The sequence below is a fragment of the Peromyscus eremicus genome, chromosome 5 (genome assembly GCF_949786415.1).
Source record: "Peromyscus eremicus chromosome 5, PerEre_H2_v1, whole genome shotgun sequence".
NCBI lineage: Eukaryota > Metazoa > Chordata > Mammalia > Rodentia > Cricetidae > Peromyscus > Peromyscus eremicus.
The window spans coordinates 112730661-112748673 of NC_081420.1; the positions used below are offsets into that span (position 1 = coordinate 112730661).

Genomic DNA, 18013 nt, shown 5'->3' on the forward strand with positions numbered 1-18013 from the left:
TATCTATCCAAAGACACACTGACATAACAAAATAAAAATTAAAGTGAATCATTAATCATTTCCACTCAGGACTATTTTTCTTGTGTAAGCATTCATGCCTGTAACCCAGATGTTGAAGCATCTAAAGGCTTACCTACAGAATTTTTTCTTTATCATGTATTGGTTCATATAACAAAAAGTAACCATGCAGGCTTAAAAGTCAGAGAATCAATACTTCTCAGTTGTTGGTATCATTTGGAAAAGTTTAGGAAATATGTCACTGGTGGTGGATTTTGAGATATTAAAATCCTCACACCACTTCAGTTCCCACTCTCTGCTCCCTGCTTCATGTTGAGGATGTGAGCTCTGAGCTTCCTGCTTGAGCTGTTATTTCTGACACTTGTTGCCAAGACTCTCTCTTGATGAACTTGTTTTGCTTTGGAACCATAAGCCAAATTAAGCTCTTTTTTTAAGTTGCCTTAGACATTGTGTTTTATCACAGGAAGAGAAAAAGACTAGTATACATCCATAAAGTTTTACTCCTGGATGAGTTATTTTATTTAATTGAAAAGAAGTATGATATCTAAAAGGTTGCCTTACTAATTAAATCCACAGGGCTTTTATTCATATGAGTTAGTAGATGAAAACAAAATAAAAAAGGACATTTTAATGCTTGAATAGATTGTTGACACTTGTCAGATTTTATCTCCACAATAAATAACCTTGAGTAACTAAATGTAAGCTTGTTGGCTAAAGATCTTACTAAATCCTTTATACTCATAGATTCCCCTTCAGTGTAAGTTCTTTTGCGTCCTCAAAAACTGCTCTAATATATGAAGACTTTAACAGATTGATTAAACACTACAGGTTTCACTCCTGGATGAACTCTTTCATGGTTTCAAAGACTATGGTAAATGCAAAGACTTTATGACACTGATTACACTCATAGGGTTCCTCTCCAATATGAATTCTTTCATGCCTTTGAGGTAACTGTGACATGCAAAAGCTTTACCATATTGCTTAGATTCATAGGGTTTCTCTCTCAGATGAGTTCTTTTATGAACTTGGAGATGATTCTCTTGTGAAAAGGTTTTCTCACATTAATTACATTCATAGGGCTTCTGTCCAATATGAATTCTTTTATGTCTTTGAAGATTTCTGTGACGTGCAAAAGTTTTTCCACATTGATTACATTCATAGGGTTTCTCTCCAGTGTGAATTCTTTTATGAACTTGGAGATAACCCTGTTGTGAAAAGGCTTTCCCACACTGATTACATTCATATAGTTTCACTCCAGTGTGAATTTTTTCATGTACTCTAATATAAGTATAATCTGCAAAAGATTTACCACATTGCTTACATCCATAGGGTTTCTCTCCAGTATGGGTTCTTTTATGTATTTGGAGATAACTCTGTCGTGAAAAGGCCTTCCCACATTGATTACATTCATAGGGTTTCTCTCCAGTATGGGTTCTTTTATGTATTTGTAGATAACTCTGTCGAGAAAAGGCTTTCCCACATTGATTACAGTCATATGGTTTTACTCCTGTATGAGTTATTTTATGCCTTTCAAGATTACTGTTACGTGCAAAAGCTTTCCCACACTGATTACATTCATAGAGTTTCTCTCCAGTATGAATTATTTTATGACCTTGAAGATAACTGTAACATGCAAAGGCTTTCCCACATTGATTACATTCATAGGGTTTCACTCCAGTATGAATTGTTGTATGAACTTGGAGATGACTCTGTTGTGAAAAAGCTTTACCACACTGATTACATACATAGGGTTTCTCTCCAGTATGAATTCTTTTATGGCTTTGAAGATGAGTGTAACGGGCAAAAGCTTTCCCACAATGATTACACTCATAGGGTTTCTCTTGAGTATGAGTTCTTCTGTGTATTTGGAGATTGCTCTGCTGTGAGAAGGCTTTACCACATTGATTGCATTCATAGGGTTTCTCTCCAGTATGACTTCTTTCATGCCTGTGAAGATAATTGGCAAATGTAAATGCTTTAACAAACTCATTACTCTGATGAAGGTTTTTTATCTGTATGATGTAATTTTACAGTTTGGTCTAATAGCAAAGAGGAGTCAGATAATAAGGTTTTACCACTTGGGTTCCTCTTATTATGGGTTCTTTTGGTTGTTTGAAGATACCTATGATGTTTAGGGTCTTAAGTACATGGCTCACTTTCATAACATCCTTTTCCATATGAGTTTTTTCATATAAATAAAAAGAATTGGAAGAACTCAGAGCTTTACCATACTGATTACATTCAAAATATTTTCTTGGGCTGGAGAGATGGCTCAGCAGTTAAGAGCACTGACTGCTCTTCCAGAGGTCCTGAGTTCAATTCCCAGCAACCACATGGTGGCTCAAAATCACCTGTAATGATCTGGTGCCCTCTTCTGGCCTGCAAGGACACACACAGACAGAATGATGTATATATAATAAATAAATCTTAAAAATTTTTTTCCTATACTGTGAGTCAAACTACATTTGCAAAGTGAACTAGGATGAACAAAAGAATTTACACATGTCATACTTAAAGGGCTTTCCTGTGGTAGAGTTTGTTGATGATTTCCAGTGAAGTTTGAAAAACAATTAATTGTAAACTTATGTCACATTCAGAAAGGCCACTCAAAGTGGAGACTACTACATATCTTCTCATTGTTCTGGGAAAAAGAGAGGTACATTGCTTCTTTCCTATCATATATGTGCACTTGTCCTGTTTCCTGAGTGACATGATATTCCATTAAAGAAAGAATAACAAATAAAAGGTTTCCATATTATAGTCACACAATTTATATTTTTCTTCCTCATAGATATATGGTATAGGTATTCAAGTTTCTCCACAAAAACCTTCTTAACTCTAATAAACTGCCCCTCTCACTAAACTTTGGTAATTCACAAGTATATTAGTAACACTAGCTTTACCAGAGAGTACTTTCTTATTAGAAGATTTTGGACATATGCTTATCATCCAATCAACACTTACGCCTTTTTCTATACCTGAGTGGTATAGAACTAAATGGAGTGACAGTTCTACAGCCTAGTTCTCATGAGGCTATGATTAAAATGGTGATATCTGTTACAGAATTGTTTCATTGTCTTCTTTCTTAAAGGAATGCTTTGAAAACACAGATCAGCTGCCTGATATTGAGGTACATGGTGTTGTGAGAATTTAGCAATCATCAATACACTTAAAGCTTTGCTTATTTACACTGCTGCTTTTCCTTAAAACTTCTAGGACCATTCATATTCTTCTGTGAGTTCAAGGCCAGCCTGGTCTACAAAGAGAGTTCCAGGAGAGCCAGGACTGTTACACAAAGAAACCCTGGCTTGGTATTCATAAGTGGATACTAGATATAAATAAAGCAAAGGATAATCATACTACAACCCACAGCTCCAGAGAAGCTAGCTATCAAGGAGAACCTTAAGAGGGACACATAGATCACCTTGGGAAGGGGAAATAGATGAGATCTCCATGAGCAATCTTGGAGTGTGGGGGGCAATGGAGGGCAGGGAATGGGGGCTAAGAACATAAGGGAATGGGATAGTCAACCTGGGACAGGGACAGAGTGGGAGAGCAAGGAAAGAGATACCATGAGAATAGGGAGAAACAGGAATCTATAAGGATTACCCCACCTTAGACTACTAGCAATAGTGGAAAGGGTACCTGAACTGGCCTACTCTGGTAATCAGATTGGTGAATACCCTGTCATCATAGAGCCTTCATCCAATAACTGATGCAGATGCCGAGTTCCACAGCAAGTACCAGGCCAAGCTCCAGGAGTACAGTTGAAGAGAGAGAAGGGTGATTCTATGAGCAAGGGGCATCAAGATCATGATGGGGAAACGTACAGAGACAACCAAACTAAACTAGCGGGAACTCATGAACTGTGGACCAATAGCTATAGAGTCTCCATGGGACTGTACTAGGCCCTCTGCAAAGGCGAGACAGTCTTTAACTTGACCTGCTTAAGGGGCCCCTGTCAGTGGGATCAGCATCCATCCCTGGTACCCTGGTACAAGAGTAGGCTTTTTGGAGCCCAGTGTCTATGGTGGGATACCTTACACAGCCTTGGTGCAGGGGGAGTGGCTTGAACCTGCCTCAACTGAATGTACCAGGCTCTGCTGACTCCCCATGGGTGTCCTTGCCATGGAGGAGGTGGGAATGGGAGGTGGGTTGTGGGGAGGTTAGGGGGAAGGAGGAGGGAGGAGAGGGGCATTTGAGGTTGGTATGTAAAATGAACAGAAAATTTTTTAATAATAAAAAAAGGAAAAAATTCTTCTGTGGGATATTTGTATTGCTTGCACATGAAAATTACCTTCTGTTTCTTCTAGATCTTTGAAATTTTTCATTAATATTATGGTCTTCCCATTTGTAGCCTAAAATATAACAGAAAATGGATGATATATTATTGGAAATTATACAAAATTTAAGTTACTATATCCAGTGAACCTAAAAACCATGCCTGACTTATTTACCAAGTCTTCCCCTTTATCAAGCCAAATTACAGAAGAGCATCAAACAGTTGTGACCTTATTGTAAAAATTGAACAAAAATTCACAGTCTTACCTATAGCAGTGAGGTTCCTGTAGGTCTCCAGCATCACATTTTTGTAGAGACTCTTCTGGGAAGGGTCCAGCAAAGCCCACTCATCCCAAGTAAAGTCGACATGTACATCATCATAGGTCACTGCATTCTAAATTATCCCATACATGTGTACAACAGAAAGAGTGATATTGATTACATTATAAATGTATATTTCTTTCACAATATATTTGTATAATTTTGGTGCTTGCCACACTTATTCCATGACAGAGAAGTTATAACATAATCTTCAAGTCAGTTTAGAAAGAAATTGAAAAGGAGGTTCGCACATGATATTTATTGGCCCTTTGAAAAGGATTTACCCTTCCAAGAGAAATGACTATTAACAGACATACAGAGATAAACAAATCAAGAGTACTAAGTACACGTCACAGAAAATGTATTAACAATTACTAAGTACAAAGAAATATGGGCAAAGCCTCATGCCTTTAACCTGAGCACACAGGAGGCAAAGGCAGGTGAATCTCATTCAGCTGGAGACCAGCCTGGGCTATGGAATGAATTCAAGACAGCCAGTGGTACATATGTGGACTCTGCCCACCCAAGAAAAAACCCTAACCAACCAAAGAAACAAAAAAGATTTCACAGATGTTCCTACAAAAAGAGATGCATTCATTCTGGCTCTGTATTCATCTCCCAGAAACTTGAAGTATCACAGTTAAAACTAATATTAATAAAATTAATTTAATATTCTTAAAAGGGAATACATGAGATGTACAGATGAAAATATAAGCATTGTAAATGTAAGTTAAAAAAAACATGGTAGGAGAGATGACTCAGAAGTTACCAGCACTTGCTGATCTTGTAGAGGAGATAGGTTCAATTGGAAGTACTTACATAGCTCACAACTATCCATAACTCCAATTTCAGGGGTTCTGAGACCATCTTCTGCCTACTAGGAGCACCAGGCACACATATGGTGCATATCCCTGCATACAGGCAAAATACTCATATTTATAAAAAATTTCAAAACATACGCAAGTAGGAAGAATGTCACACCCCTGCAATGTAAAGACACATGACCCTCCATGTGGTGATATATTGTGTCCCCCAGTATATTGTGCATCCTAATAAACTTATCTGGGGTCAGAGGACAGAACAGCCACTAGATAGACATAGAGGCCAGAAAATGGTGGCACACAAGCCTTTAATCCTAACACTTGGGAGGCAGAGATCCATCTGGATCTCTGTGAGTTCAAAGCCACACTGGAAAGACCCAGGCATGGTGACTCACATCTTTAATTCCAGGACGTGATGGCAGGGAGCACAAAGGTATATAAGGTGTGAGGAGCAGGAACTAGGCTGGTTAAGCTTTAAGGCTGTGAATAGCAGTTCAGCTGAGATCCATTTGGATGAGGACTCAGAGGCCTCTAGTCTGAGGAAACAGGATCAGCTGACAAGTTGGCAAGGTGAGGTTAGCTGTGGCTTGTTCTGCTTCTCTGATCTTCCAGCATTCACCCCAATACCTGGCTTATGGTGATATTTTATTTCTACTAAAATGTGATTTGTATGTTAATAAATAAAGTTGCTCGTGGGTCAGAGCTATTAGCAAGCCATAGGAAAGCTGGGCAGTGGTGGTGCATGCCTTTAATCCCAGCACTTGGTAGGAAGAGCTAGGTAGATCTCTGTGTGTTCAAGGATACAGCCAGCATTGGAGACACATGCCTTTAATCTCAATACCAACCATTGCTGTGGGATGGTCTGTATGTCAAGTGTGTTGCTGATTGGCCAATAAATAAATCACTGATTGGCGGGACAAGGAGGAGAATAAAGCTGGGAAATGGAAGGCTGAGTCAGAGACACTGCCAGCTGCCACCAGGACAAGCAGCATGTGAAGATGCCGGTAAGCCACAAGCCACGTGGCCAGGTATAGATTTATGGAAATTGATTAATTTAAGCTATAAGAACAGTTAGCAAGAAGCCTGCCATGGCCATACAGTTTGTAACCAATATAAGTCTCTGTGTTTACTTGGTCAGGTCTGAGTGGCTGTGGGACTGGCAGGTGAGAGAGATTTGTCCTGACTGTGGGCCAGGCAGGAAAACTCTAGCTGTGGCGCTCAACGAGTTGGGAAGAGTTTCCACCTAAAACCTGAAAAAAAAAGATTCTAAAAAGGAGCTAAAAACAGCTTCCTAATTGTCTCTCTCAAATAAGCAGCAGCTGCTGTTTGAGCTACTTGTGGGTTCCTGGTGTGCACGCTCGACCTGCAGTATGGCAGGAATGAGGCCTCTGCAAGTGGCACATTAAGCTGTGTGGTGGATTTAGCCTTTGCTAGTACAAAACAAAAAAGAGGTTTCTGGGCTACACGCTGCTTGGATAAAAGCATAGACCCACGATAACTCCCAGAGCTGGTGGAAAACGTACTACCGCCATGTTTGGAAGCTGAGGTGGGCGGAGCCATCAGCCACAGCGCCGTTTCAGTCTTACAAATGCTGCAGTTTAAAGCAATAGATTCACAATAAGACAGATTCAGATGTAATAGTTTACAATGTGTGTAAAAGATACGTAGGCTTGAAAGAGACAAAAAAGGTGATATATACAGTTATATAAACAAATACATAGTTTTAAAAAATAAAGTCATTAAGGAGACAGTAAAATTAATATAAAAAAATAAGCCACATAAAGATGAATATTACCCAGGGAATCTGGATTGTGTTGTCTTCGGGATTTTTAAATGCAGAAAAACAGTTGATCGTAAAAGATGTTGACTTAAACCAAAATGTATATTTTAAAGGTACCTTGACTTCAAAATTTGGATATAAGGATATGTTGCTTTGGAAAAGAGTCTCTGCTTTTGTTTCCACAGAAAGCAAGAGGCTATGGATTTGTTCCAGATTAAGATACATCAGGTTTGACCAGCCAAGACCCCCTGAAAGGTCTCTGATGACACCAAGGCCCAGATGATCCAACATCCAGAATGGTTTGAAGGCAACTGGCTCAGACAGTACAGCCTCATGGACTACTCCATAATCCTAAATTTTTTTTTGTGTCCCCATAAGATACAGCGCCCCCCTCCAGCAGGAAGTAGTAAGAGAAGCTACGCCCAAATTCCCAAATTACATGTAATTTTACTTTGTTAAGGTTAAAACCTTCCTTTTTGAAAAAAAAAAAAAAGAAAAGAAAAGAAAAGGGGAAGTGCTGTGGGATGGTCTGTATGTCAAGTGTGTTGCTGATTGGCCAATAAATAAATCACTGATTGGCCAGTGGCCAGGCAGGAAGTATAGGCAAGATAAGGAAGAGAATAAAGCTGGGAAGTGGAAGGCTGAGTCAGAGACACTGCCAGCCTACACCAGGACAAGCAGCATGTGAAGATGCTGGTAAGCCACAAGCCACATGGCAAGGTATAGATTTATGGAAATGGATTAATTTAAGCTATAAGAACAGTTAGCAAGAAGCCTGCCATGGCCATACAGTTTGTAACCAATATAGTCTCTGTGTTTACTTGGTCAGGTCTAAGCGGCTGTGGGACTGGCAGGTGAGAGAGATTTGTCCTGACTGTGAGCCAGGCAGGAAAACTCTAGCTACAAACCATAGAAGACATGGAGGTCTGTACAGACAGTCAGTGACTAGGAGGTCATGTGGTTGGGGTTACAATCAATGAGAAGGCAGAACAGAAACTCTATAAAAAAAGACAGACACAGGAAGTAGGTCTCTTTCAGAGAGGTAGGACCACCATGAGAGGAGGGGTAAGGTATTTAGATCTTATCTCTGACCTCTTGGCTTTCTTCTTTGCATTGGTTCTGTGGTTCTTATTGAATAAGATGGTTACTTCTACATTTGGTGCCCAAAGTGACAAAAACCATTAAAAACCGCTTGGCTTGGCTTGGAGGCAGGTCTGGTTTCCCGCCTGGGCAGCCCAGCTCCCTAGCTTGGTCTCAGGCCGGACTGACCATAGCCCCAAGCGGTTACACACAACTGGAGCTACTTGCTTAAAGCCGGTGCTACAAACAACTCATGCCTGCCCTGTCGAACAGGACCCCTGCCTGTAAAGCCAATGCACGTGGTCGGAGCTTGAGGAAGCCAGAGCCAAGCCTTGAGATGGCTCAAGCGGGAACACGTGGCTGGATTTAAGCTTTTAGCCAGAACTTGTGGCTACGCTTTTTTGCACTTCCTTCTCTCTCTCTCTCTCTCTCTCTCTCTCTCTCTCTCTCTCTCTCTCTCTTTGGATTCACACCACGGACACTAGGTGGCTGTTTTGAAAGTCTCTCACAATTCTACTGTTCTCCACAGACTTGGTAAGTCAATTAAGATATCAAATACTTTAAAGGAAACTATTTAAAAGAGTTTTTTTTCCACATTGAAAAAATGGGTTTTATTTGTACATTGAAAGAAAATTGGGCTTTGTTTGAAATTTTAGGCAGTCTGACAATGGAACAACTATATGAGAAGACTAACATTGATCGATATGCACTTTGTTATTTTTCTTATCATCATTTTACTATATAAAAAGATAGTCAATTTAAGTGCCAGGATAACAGTTTTAGAAAAACTTGTTAAACCTGTAAAAATGAATTATAGAGAAATTCAAATTCAGACAGATGAAATTAACAGTGAAGTTGTTTTAAGATTGGATCATAAGGTTACAGAAAGAAAGGCTGTTTTCACACAATCACCCTTCATTTACCCGGTAGCCATACAGAAGCTACTTGGTGAGGAAAATGGACAAAATACTTGGATTCCAATTGAAATGTTAGACTTATGAAGATTTAAGGAGGCAATAGCATCTTATGGCATGCATTCCCCATATGTAAAGCAAATGTTAAACTCCTGGTCAACATATAATAGGATTCTACCACAGGACTGGCGGGTGCTGGCACAGGCTGTTCTGGAACCCGGACAAAAGCTCCAGTGGCAAATGTGGTTCAAGGAGGAGGCGAAAAACATAGAAAAACAATAGAGGGATAAAGGAATACAAGTCTGCCAGGATCACCTTATTGGAGAAGGCCAATATGCTTCAGTACAAACACAATGTTTACACGATGTCAAAACCCTAATTTTATGTCGAATGGCAGCCTTGAATGCATGAGACAGAGTTGAGGAAACAGGAAAAAAAAACTGAGTCATTTACAAAAGTTATACAGGGCCCAAAAGAATCTTTCACAGATTTCTTACAAAGATTGACTTCAGCAGTACAGAGACTGCTCCCGAATTCAGAGGCTAGTCAGATAATAATCGAATCTTTGGCCTTTGAAAACACGAATGCAGCATGCCAAAGAATAATCAGGCCATTAAAGGCAAGATCTGCACCCTTGGAAGATTGAATTAGAGACACGTTTAATGTTGAGGCTCATGACCATGATGATATGTGGGTAGGAGAAGCAATTTCAAAAGGTTTGAGAAATGTTAGATGTTTTGGATGTGGAAAGCAAGGACATTTGTAAAGGGATTGTAAACAGGTCATTCCTAGAAAAAATGTTTCTTCAAGGAACAATGGCAACAGAATGTCCCTTCATTTTGGAGTATGCAGAAGGTGTGATAAGGGAAAAATACTGGACCAACGAATGTAGATCAACAAGGGACAGGCAAGGTAATCCTTTGTCTCGGTCTTTGGGAAACTCCCAGAGGGGCCTCAGGCAGGCCCCCACAGCAAATCCAGTTCAGACTTTTCCTGCAGTTGTAGAGGAAACCACTACTCAGAGCAATTAAATAACCAAATGCCTATTGGAATAAATCATGCTGGTCAGGATGATGAAACAGAGAGAATAGAAAATTTAGGAGAAAATATAAAGAAAATTTTTTGGCAAACTTCTATTAATGAACAAAGACCAAAATAAAAATAAATGGTGTTTTGTTGTCTGGTCTGGTAGACACAGATGCGGACGTTACCATAATTGCACCAGAATTTTGGCATCCAACTTGGCCTCTTCAGGAGGTAAACGTTCAACTGTTAGGAATTGGGACATTATCTTGAGTGAAACAGAGTACAAGATGGCTCGAATGTATAGGTCCAAAAGGACAGAGAGGAAAATTAAAACCATATATGGCTAACATAGCTATGAACCTGTGGGGTCGAAACTTGTTACAACAATGGAATACTCAGATTAACATCCCTCCAATCTCACAAACAAATCATAAACTAGCACATGTTTCTGAGAGAAATATTAGAAGGCATTATTCTGAGTGGTCACCAGTCATCCATATTATACAAGAACAGGGCACAACAACTGATGATCTCCCAAAGACACCAACAGCTCTACCTTTAAAATGGTTAACAGCCAAGCCTGTATGGGTTCAGCAATGGCCTTTAACAACAGAGAAACTCCAGGCTTTAGAAGAGCTGGTAGAAGAACAGTTAAATGCTCAGCATATTGAAGAATCAACCAGCCCTTGGAATTCTCCTGTATTTGTTATTAAAAAGAAATCTGGTAAATGGAGAATGGTAACAGACCTTAGAGCAATTAACAAAGTAATTCATCCAATGGGCACTCTATAATCTGGAATTCCTTTGCCTACTCTGTTACCAAAAGGATGGCCTCTCATAGTTATTGATTTAAAAGACTGTTTCTTTTTAATACCTTTACAAGAAAAAGACAAAGATTTGCTTTCACAGTGCCTACTTAGAATAATTCTCAAAATTAAAAAGATTTTTAACAGTTAAAAGATTTCAGTGGAGGGTCCTCCCACAGGGAATGTTGAATAGCCCAACCCTGTGCCAATATTTTGTACAACAACCATTGGAAGTGATACATAAAAAATTTCATAAATATATAATTTATTATTATATGGATGATATGTTACTAGCTGACCCAAATGCAGATACCTGAGAAAGAATGTTTGAAGAAGTAAAGAAAATTTTGCCTTGCTGGGGATTACAAATTGCTCCTGAAAAGATACAAAGAGGAGATTCTATTAATTATTTAGGATATAAAATAGAGCTGCAAAAAATTAGACCCCAAAAGGTGCAAATTAGGAGAGATCGACTACAGACACTTAATGACTTTCAAAGATTATTTGGAGAAGTTTTTCATCTATGAACTATTGTTGGGGTAAAAAATGATGAATTGAATAATTTGTTCAAAACCGTAGAAGGTGACAAAGACTTAAATAGTCCAAGAGAATTATCACCTGAAGCTGAGAAAGAATTGGCCTTGGTAGAAAAGAAAGTACATGAAGGACACGTGGATCGTATTGATCCAAAGCTGGATTGCATTTTGGTTATTTTACTTTCTAGGCATTCTCCAACAGGAATATTAATGCAAAGGTAAGATATTATATTGGAATGGATATTTTTATCAAATAAACCAAATAAAAAATTAAAAACTTATGTGGAAAAAATCTCTGACTTGATTTGGAAAGGAAAATTGAGATTTCGTCAATTAGCAGGAATAGACCCAGCAGAAATTGTCGTACCTTTAACTAATGAGGACATTGAAAAATTATGGACAGAAAGTGAACCTTGGCAAAGAGCTTGCAGTAATTCTTTGGGAGAAATTAACAGCAAATATCCCAAGAGCAATAGAATTGATCTTATAAAGAGAGCTGATTGGATCTTGCCTCAAATTGTATGGGAAAAACCTATATCTGGAGTTTGTACATTTTATACAGATGCCAACAAACAAGGAAAGGCAGGTTACAAATCAGAAAATTTAAGTAAAGTGGTTCAAAGTCCTTATAATTCAGTTCAAAAATCAGAATTGTATGCTATTCTGTTGGTATTAACGGATTTTTCAGAACCTCTCAACATAGTAACTGACTCTCAGTATGCTGAAAGAGTAGTATTACATATTGAGACTGCAGAATTTATCCATGATGCTTCAGAATTAACTTCATTATTTATTCAATTACAAGATACAATTAGGAAAAGGAGTCATCCTTTTTATATAACACACATCCGATCCCATAGTGGTCTGCCAGGCCCTCTAGCACAAGGCAATGATGAGATTGATCAATTATTGATAGGAAATGTGCTGGAGGCCTCAGAATTTCATAAAAAACAGCATGTCAATAGTAAAGGTTTAAAAAGGATTTTTCCATAACCTGGCAACAAGCCAAAGAAATAGTAAAGAAATATCCTACTTGTTCCTTCTACAATCAAACACCATTACCAGCAGGATGTAACCCAAAGGGTACTCAGAGGAATGAAATCTGGCAGATGGACATGTTTCACTTTGCAGAATTGGAAAATTGACTTCATAATGCTCTATTAACTTTGAATTTTCTCAGTGCCAATGAGAAAGGAACAACAGCTGCAGAGAGACACTGGATAATAGAAAAAACTACAGAATTAAATCAACCTATATACTTTAAGGATGTGCTGACCTCAGAATGGAAACCAGGATATGTGTTACATTGGGGATGAGGGTTTGCTTTTGTTTCTACAGGAGAAGATAAGCTGTGGGTACCATCAAAATTGATAAAGGTTCGATTTGAACAAGAGAGACCTCTTAATTAGAGGAGGTGATAGTTCATCAACCAGCATGAACATCCAATTTAAACTAACTTATATATAACACATGCCTTTTCATTTAATCAGATAATAACTTGCCAAAAAGGAACCTCCCCAAAATTAGTCTTGGGGAAAGGTTTTTGTTTTTGTCTTTTAGGAGAATGAAGGTTAAGGAATCTGAAGAATATTGGACAAATGAGACAACTGAAGAAAAAGGACAAATCATCTATCCTAGGAAACAGAGTGAAATGGCATATGACTATATCCTCTAAAAAATTTTATAAGTCTTCCTAAATGTTTGTTTCTGCTCTTCTCTAATGAAATTTAACACTATTGGTCTTCTAATAGCCCCAGTTCAATTAAAATTTAAAGCTGACTTTAGAGTTGGAGAATGGCTCTCTCCTTCTTTAAACTCAAACATGTTTTTAAAAGGAAAATGCAAACTCCTTGTATCATGCCAGAAGAAAAGAGCCATGTTCTGCTATGGGACAGGAGAAACACCAAATTAATTAAGGGACTATTCTATTACTAATCTCAACTCTTTGATTCTATTCTGATTCTTTAAACTTTTCTTAAAGTATGAATTTTATATCAAAATTTACAAGATTTATATATATATATATATATATATATATATATATATATATATATATTTTAAACTTTGTTAAGATATGAATGGTCATATAGAGTACTAAATAATTCTAAAAAAAAGGCTTCAATTAGCTGCATATATATGTCTTTGTGTTCGAGTCTCTTATCAGTTTTATGCAGGAAATCACGGCCAGGCCTAACATCAACTGAAGTCTCCAGGAAGAAGATGGGGCCCCACAACAACAATTCCACGTGGATAACAATAATATCACTAAGCTAACAAACATCATCTACAGATCAGCTTTGAACTACAAAGTGCTCAGAGCAATTTTGAGAAGGTTAGCTGAAATGACCCAGTTTCAAAGACTACTTGAATAAAGACTTGAGATAAACCCTGAACTTTGGCATTATACACAGACTGGATAACGAAGGATATAGTTACCTTTCCTAAATTTAACAATTAACCTAAAATTTTTCTTTCAGGATAAAGATACCTTCACCCATACCCAGCAGGAAGCAATTTTAAGAATATGATGCCCACATTACCAAAGAGGTGGTATGGGGCGGGTGGTTTTTTGGTCTTTTAATGGGTTTTGGGTCCGGGATAATTTTCATTGTTTAGGGGGTTGGTTACAAGTTGTTGTCAAGGGTTAGGAAAAGGGCTAAGCAAAGGAGATTAGATTTAAGATTCTTATTTTAAAAAAAAAAAAGAAAAGAAAAATGTAAATACTTTGGATTTACATTTGGATTGGATTGTTTTATATTACATACAAATTATATATATTCAAGTTGATATTGTTAGAAAATGCTATATATATATTTCTAAGTGTACTTATACACTTAGTTGCTTGCATGTACTTCCTGTTTTTATTTTTTATTAGGTAATAATATTTTTCTTCTTGGATCTCTGAGGGAGTTGAAGATTAGTTAGTCATAGTTGAAGATTAATTAGGATAGAATTAGATACATTTTGGACTTACCAAAATAGGATAGATAATGGAATTATTTTCTCTGAATTTGTCAAATACAAATGGACTAGACATTGTTTAGGTATTTACTACTTGTATATATGGTATATAGTTATTGTACTTTTGTATATAGTTTTTCTTATGTTAGTTATAATCTTTTTTCTTTTTTCTTTTTATTAAAATAGAAAAGGAGAAATATGGTGATATTTTATTTGTACTAAAATGTGATTTGTATGTTAATAAGTAAAGTTGCCCGGGCGTCAGAGCTATTAGCAAGCCATAGGAAAGCTAGGCAGTGGTGGTGCATGCCTTTAATCCCAGCACTTGGTAGACAGAGCTAGGTAGATCTCTGTGTGTTCAAGGATACAGCCAGCATTGGAGACACATGCCTTTAATCTCAATACCAACCATAGAGGACCTGGAGGTCTTTACTGACAGGCAGTTACTAGGAGGTCATGTGATTGGGTTTACAATCAATGAGAAGGCAGAACAGAAACTCTATAAAAAAAAAAAAGACAGACACAGGAAGTAGGTCTCTTTCAGAGAGGTAGGACCACCGCGAGAGGAAGGGTAAGGGTTTTAGCTCTTCGCTCTGACCTCTTGGCTTTCTTCTTTGCATTGGTTCTGTGGTTCTTATTGAATAAGATGGTTAGTTCTACACTGGCTCCAGGTTTCTTTTTATTAATAAGAACTTTTAAGATTCGTGCCACACCTTCACATTATTAATGTCATGAATATAGGCCATCCAAAGAGAAAAGTTACCTCTGCTAAAGTTTAAAAGTCAGGATGTTGGTAAAGCTCAGCACAACAGTATATGCTTGGCATGTATGAAAACCTACATTCTAGGTCCACCAGCCAATAATGGGCATATTGGCCCATACTTAATATCAGCACTAAAAGGCAGAGATAGCCAAATCTCTGTTTGAGGCCAGCCTGGTCTCAAGAACTATTTTCAGGACAGACTGCTATACAAAGAAAACTTGTTTTCAAAAACAAAAATAAAAACAAAACAACAAAATAAAGAAATGAATAAAAACTGGTGATCAAAGTAGCTTAGTAATGAAAAACAATAGCTTCTACTATATTTTATGTTATTTAGGAATAAATCTATAATGGTGGCTTATCCATGACAGCATGAGAAGGAAGCTGGCTAATAAATTTCAATCACAAGAAAGTAGACACAGTAAAAGAAAATAGGGTAAGACTATGCATACTCAAACCACATCCCCAATGAGGAATGTCACCCAGAAAGGCTCCTCCTACTAAAGATTCCATAAGAACCACAAAGAAAGCCACGAATGAGAGACAAGGGTTAATATATATATGAAGACATATATATATATATATATATATATATATATATATATATATATATATATATATGAGGTTTGTATTCATTCATTTATATCTTTCCCAGGTCAAAAAGGCCTATGTCAGATGATGATGAAAAACATTTTGTTTATGTGTCCTCCTAGAGCCCTCCATGTTACTTAGTCTCTCAGCCTGTGGATTGTTATGTGATTATCGTTTACTTAAAATTAATATCCACTTATTAGTGAGTACATATCATGTTTCTTTTTCTGGATCAGAATTGCCTCTCTTGGGCATGTTTTTTCTCTATTTGCAACTATTGCCTATAAATTTCATGATGTCATTTTTTTAACAGTTGAGTAATACTCCATATACATATGCTCTTATCCTTAAGTGTCTCTTATGTTCAGGATCCAGGTTACACTTTGAACAATTCAAATAGACTGCAAGTCCACTGATTTCGGCAGATGGGAGACTTACACAGCAAAGATATTACCAGAATTGTTTCTTAAGTACACCAGTGTCCTGAAACAGCAGGTTCAGTGACAAGGTCCTAAAGGACAAGTGCCAGGGAATGAGAAAGATAGGAAAAGCAGAAGGTATAAAAGCTAAAAGCTGAATGTGGGGGTTTTGCAGAAGCTATGTCTTATGTGAAGTAAGCTTCATAAGAATAGCACCTTGAATACTACTTCCATGGGAGAAATGTAAGCAAACTGGAGATACCTATGAAGTCAGCAAATACAGTAGGATAAACTCAGAAGGAGGCTAATCAAACATTGTAACAAAAGAGGAATATAGCATAACTCAAGAATATTACTGATAAAGCCCACAGTGGCCTTGGGACTGATAACCATAGCTCCATGTAGTGGGAAGGGGTGGGTTCTCAGGATCTGAAAGAATCCCTCCTCAAAGTCCCTGGCCCAAGACCATTGTGGTTATATATTGTGTACCCCAATAAAACTTATCTAGGGATCGGAGGACAGAGCCAGCCACTAAATAAGACACAGAGGCCATACAGTGGTGGCACACACCCTTAATCCTATCACTTGGGAGGCAGAAATCTATCTGGATCTCTGTGAGTTTAAGGCCACACTGGAAACAGAGCCAGGTAGTGATAGCACACACCTTTAATCCCAGTACTGGGAAACACACATGCCTTTAATACCAGGAAGTAATATGGCAAGACACAGAAAAGTATATAAGGCATGAGGAAACAGGAACTTGTGATCATTTGGGGGACGATTGCGTAGGGTAGCTTGCTGCTCTGCCTCTCTGATCTTTCAGCTTTTAGATTGCGTAGGGTAGTTTGCTGCTCTGCCTCTCTGATCTTTCAGCTTTTACCCCAAAATAGCTCCAGGTTATTTATTAATAAGACTGTTTGGCAAATCGTGTTATAGACCATTACCAGTTCTCTCAAGCATATTCCTAGTTTTAGAGAAGCTTAGGTTTTTGTTGACTGTTTGTTTTTTCTCTATACCTAAGGCCCTTACAAAAAGCTCCTAAGGGCTAAGCCCCAGGCTATTACTGGCTCTTCCAAACATGTTCCCTTTCCCTGTATGAGGGCTTAAAATGTTGTGATACTTTGTGTTTGACAAATAAAACTTGTCTGAAGATCAGAGGGTGAAGTTAGCCACTAGTTAACCATAGAGGCCAGGCAGTGGTGGTACATACCATTGATCCCAGCACTTGATAGGCTCACACCTTTAATCCCAGCACTTGGGAGGTGGAAACAGGATAATAAGTTGGATGGAGACAGGATCTGGGTCTCTTTTGGACTGAAGAATGAGAGAGGAAGGAAGCACTGGCAGTTGCTCCCAGTTCCCAAATTTTCCATGTTTTTACCCCATATCTGACTACTGGTTTTATTGATAAAGATTAAGCAGATTAATGCTTCATCTGGCATCCAACTTTTGGGACACAAATTCACAAAAAAGCCACTTGCCTGTAGCTTTGTAGCCACCTTCGCATGCCAGAACTATACACGGGGACTCCTGCTGCAGTCACCAACTCTTCAGCTAAGCTTTTCCTTTCTTTTTTCTTCCCCAAACCCTCTGAGCAAGTCTGGGATTTTTATATTGCAGCCTTTCTGCAGCAAACTCCACAGGTGCATGGGCTCCAAATGTCACCACAGTAAACCCTGCACCATCAGCGCAGCTC

The 18013-nt window shown here is 38.1% G+C and overlaps 1 protein-coding gene across 2 annotated transcripts in view; it reads right to left on the reverse strand.

Moving 5' to 3' along the window:
• Positions 1-24: 24 nt before the first annotated feature.
• Positions 25-18013, reverse strand: part of LOC131911850 (zinc finger protein 120-like) — a 64801-nt gene continuing 46812 nt past the window's right edge. Inside the window, exons 1-4 of one of the 2 annotated variants that reach the window (XM_059264254.1) lie at positions 5440-6882; positions 4567-4693; positions 4316-4376; positions 25-1965 (exon numbers count right to left, since the gene is read on the reverse strand). In XM_059264254.1, coding sequence (XP_059120237.1) covers positions 1080-1965; positions 4316-4376; positions 4567-4693; positions 5440-5487 — 1122 coding nt within the window. In that variant the 5' untranslated portion in view covers positions 5488-6882 and the 3' untranslated portion in view covers positions 25-1079. Of the gene's footprint in view, positions 1966-4315; positions 4377-4566; positions 4694-5439; positions 6883-18013 lie in introns of those variants that run through there. The other variant, XM_059264255.1, reaches the window with a different exon arrangement.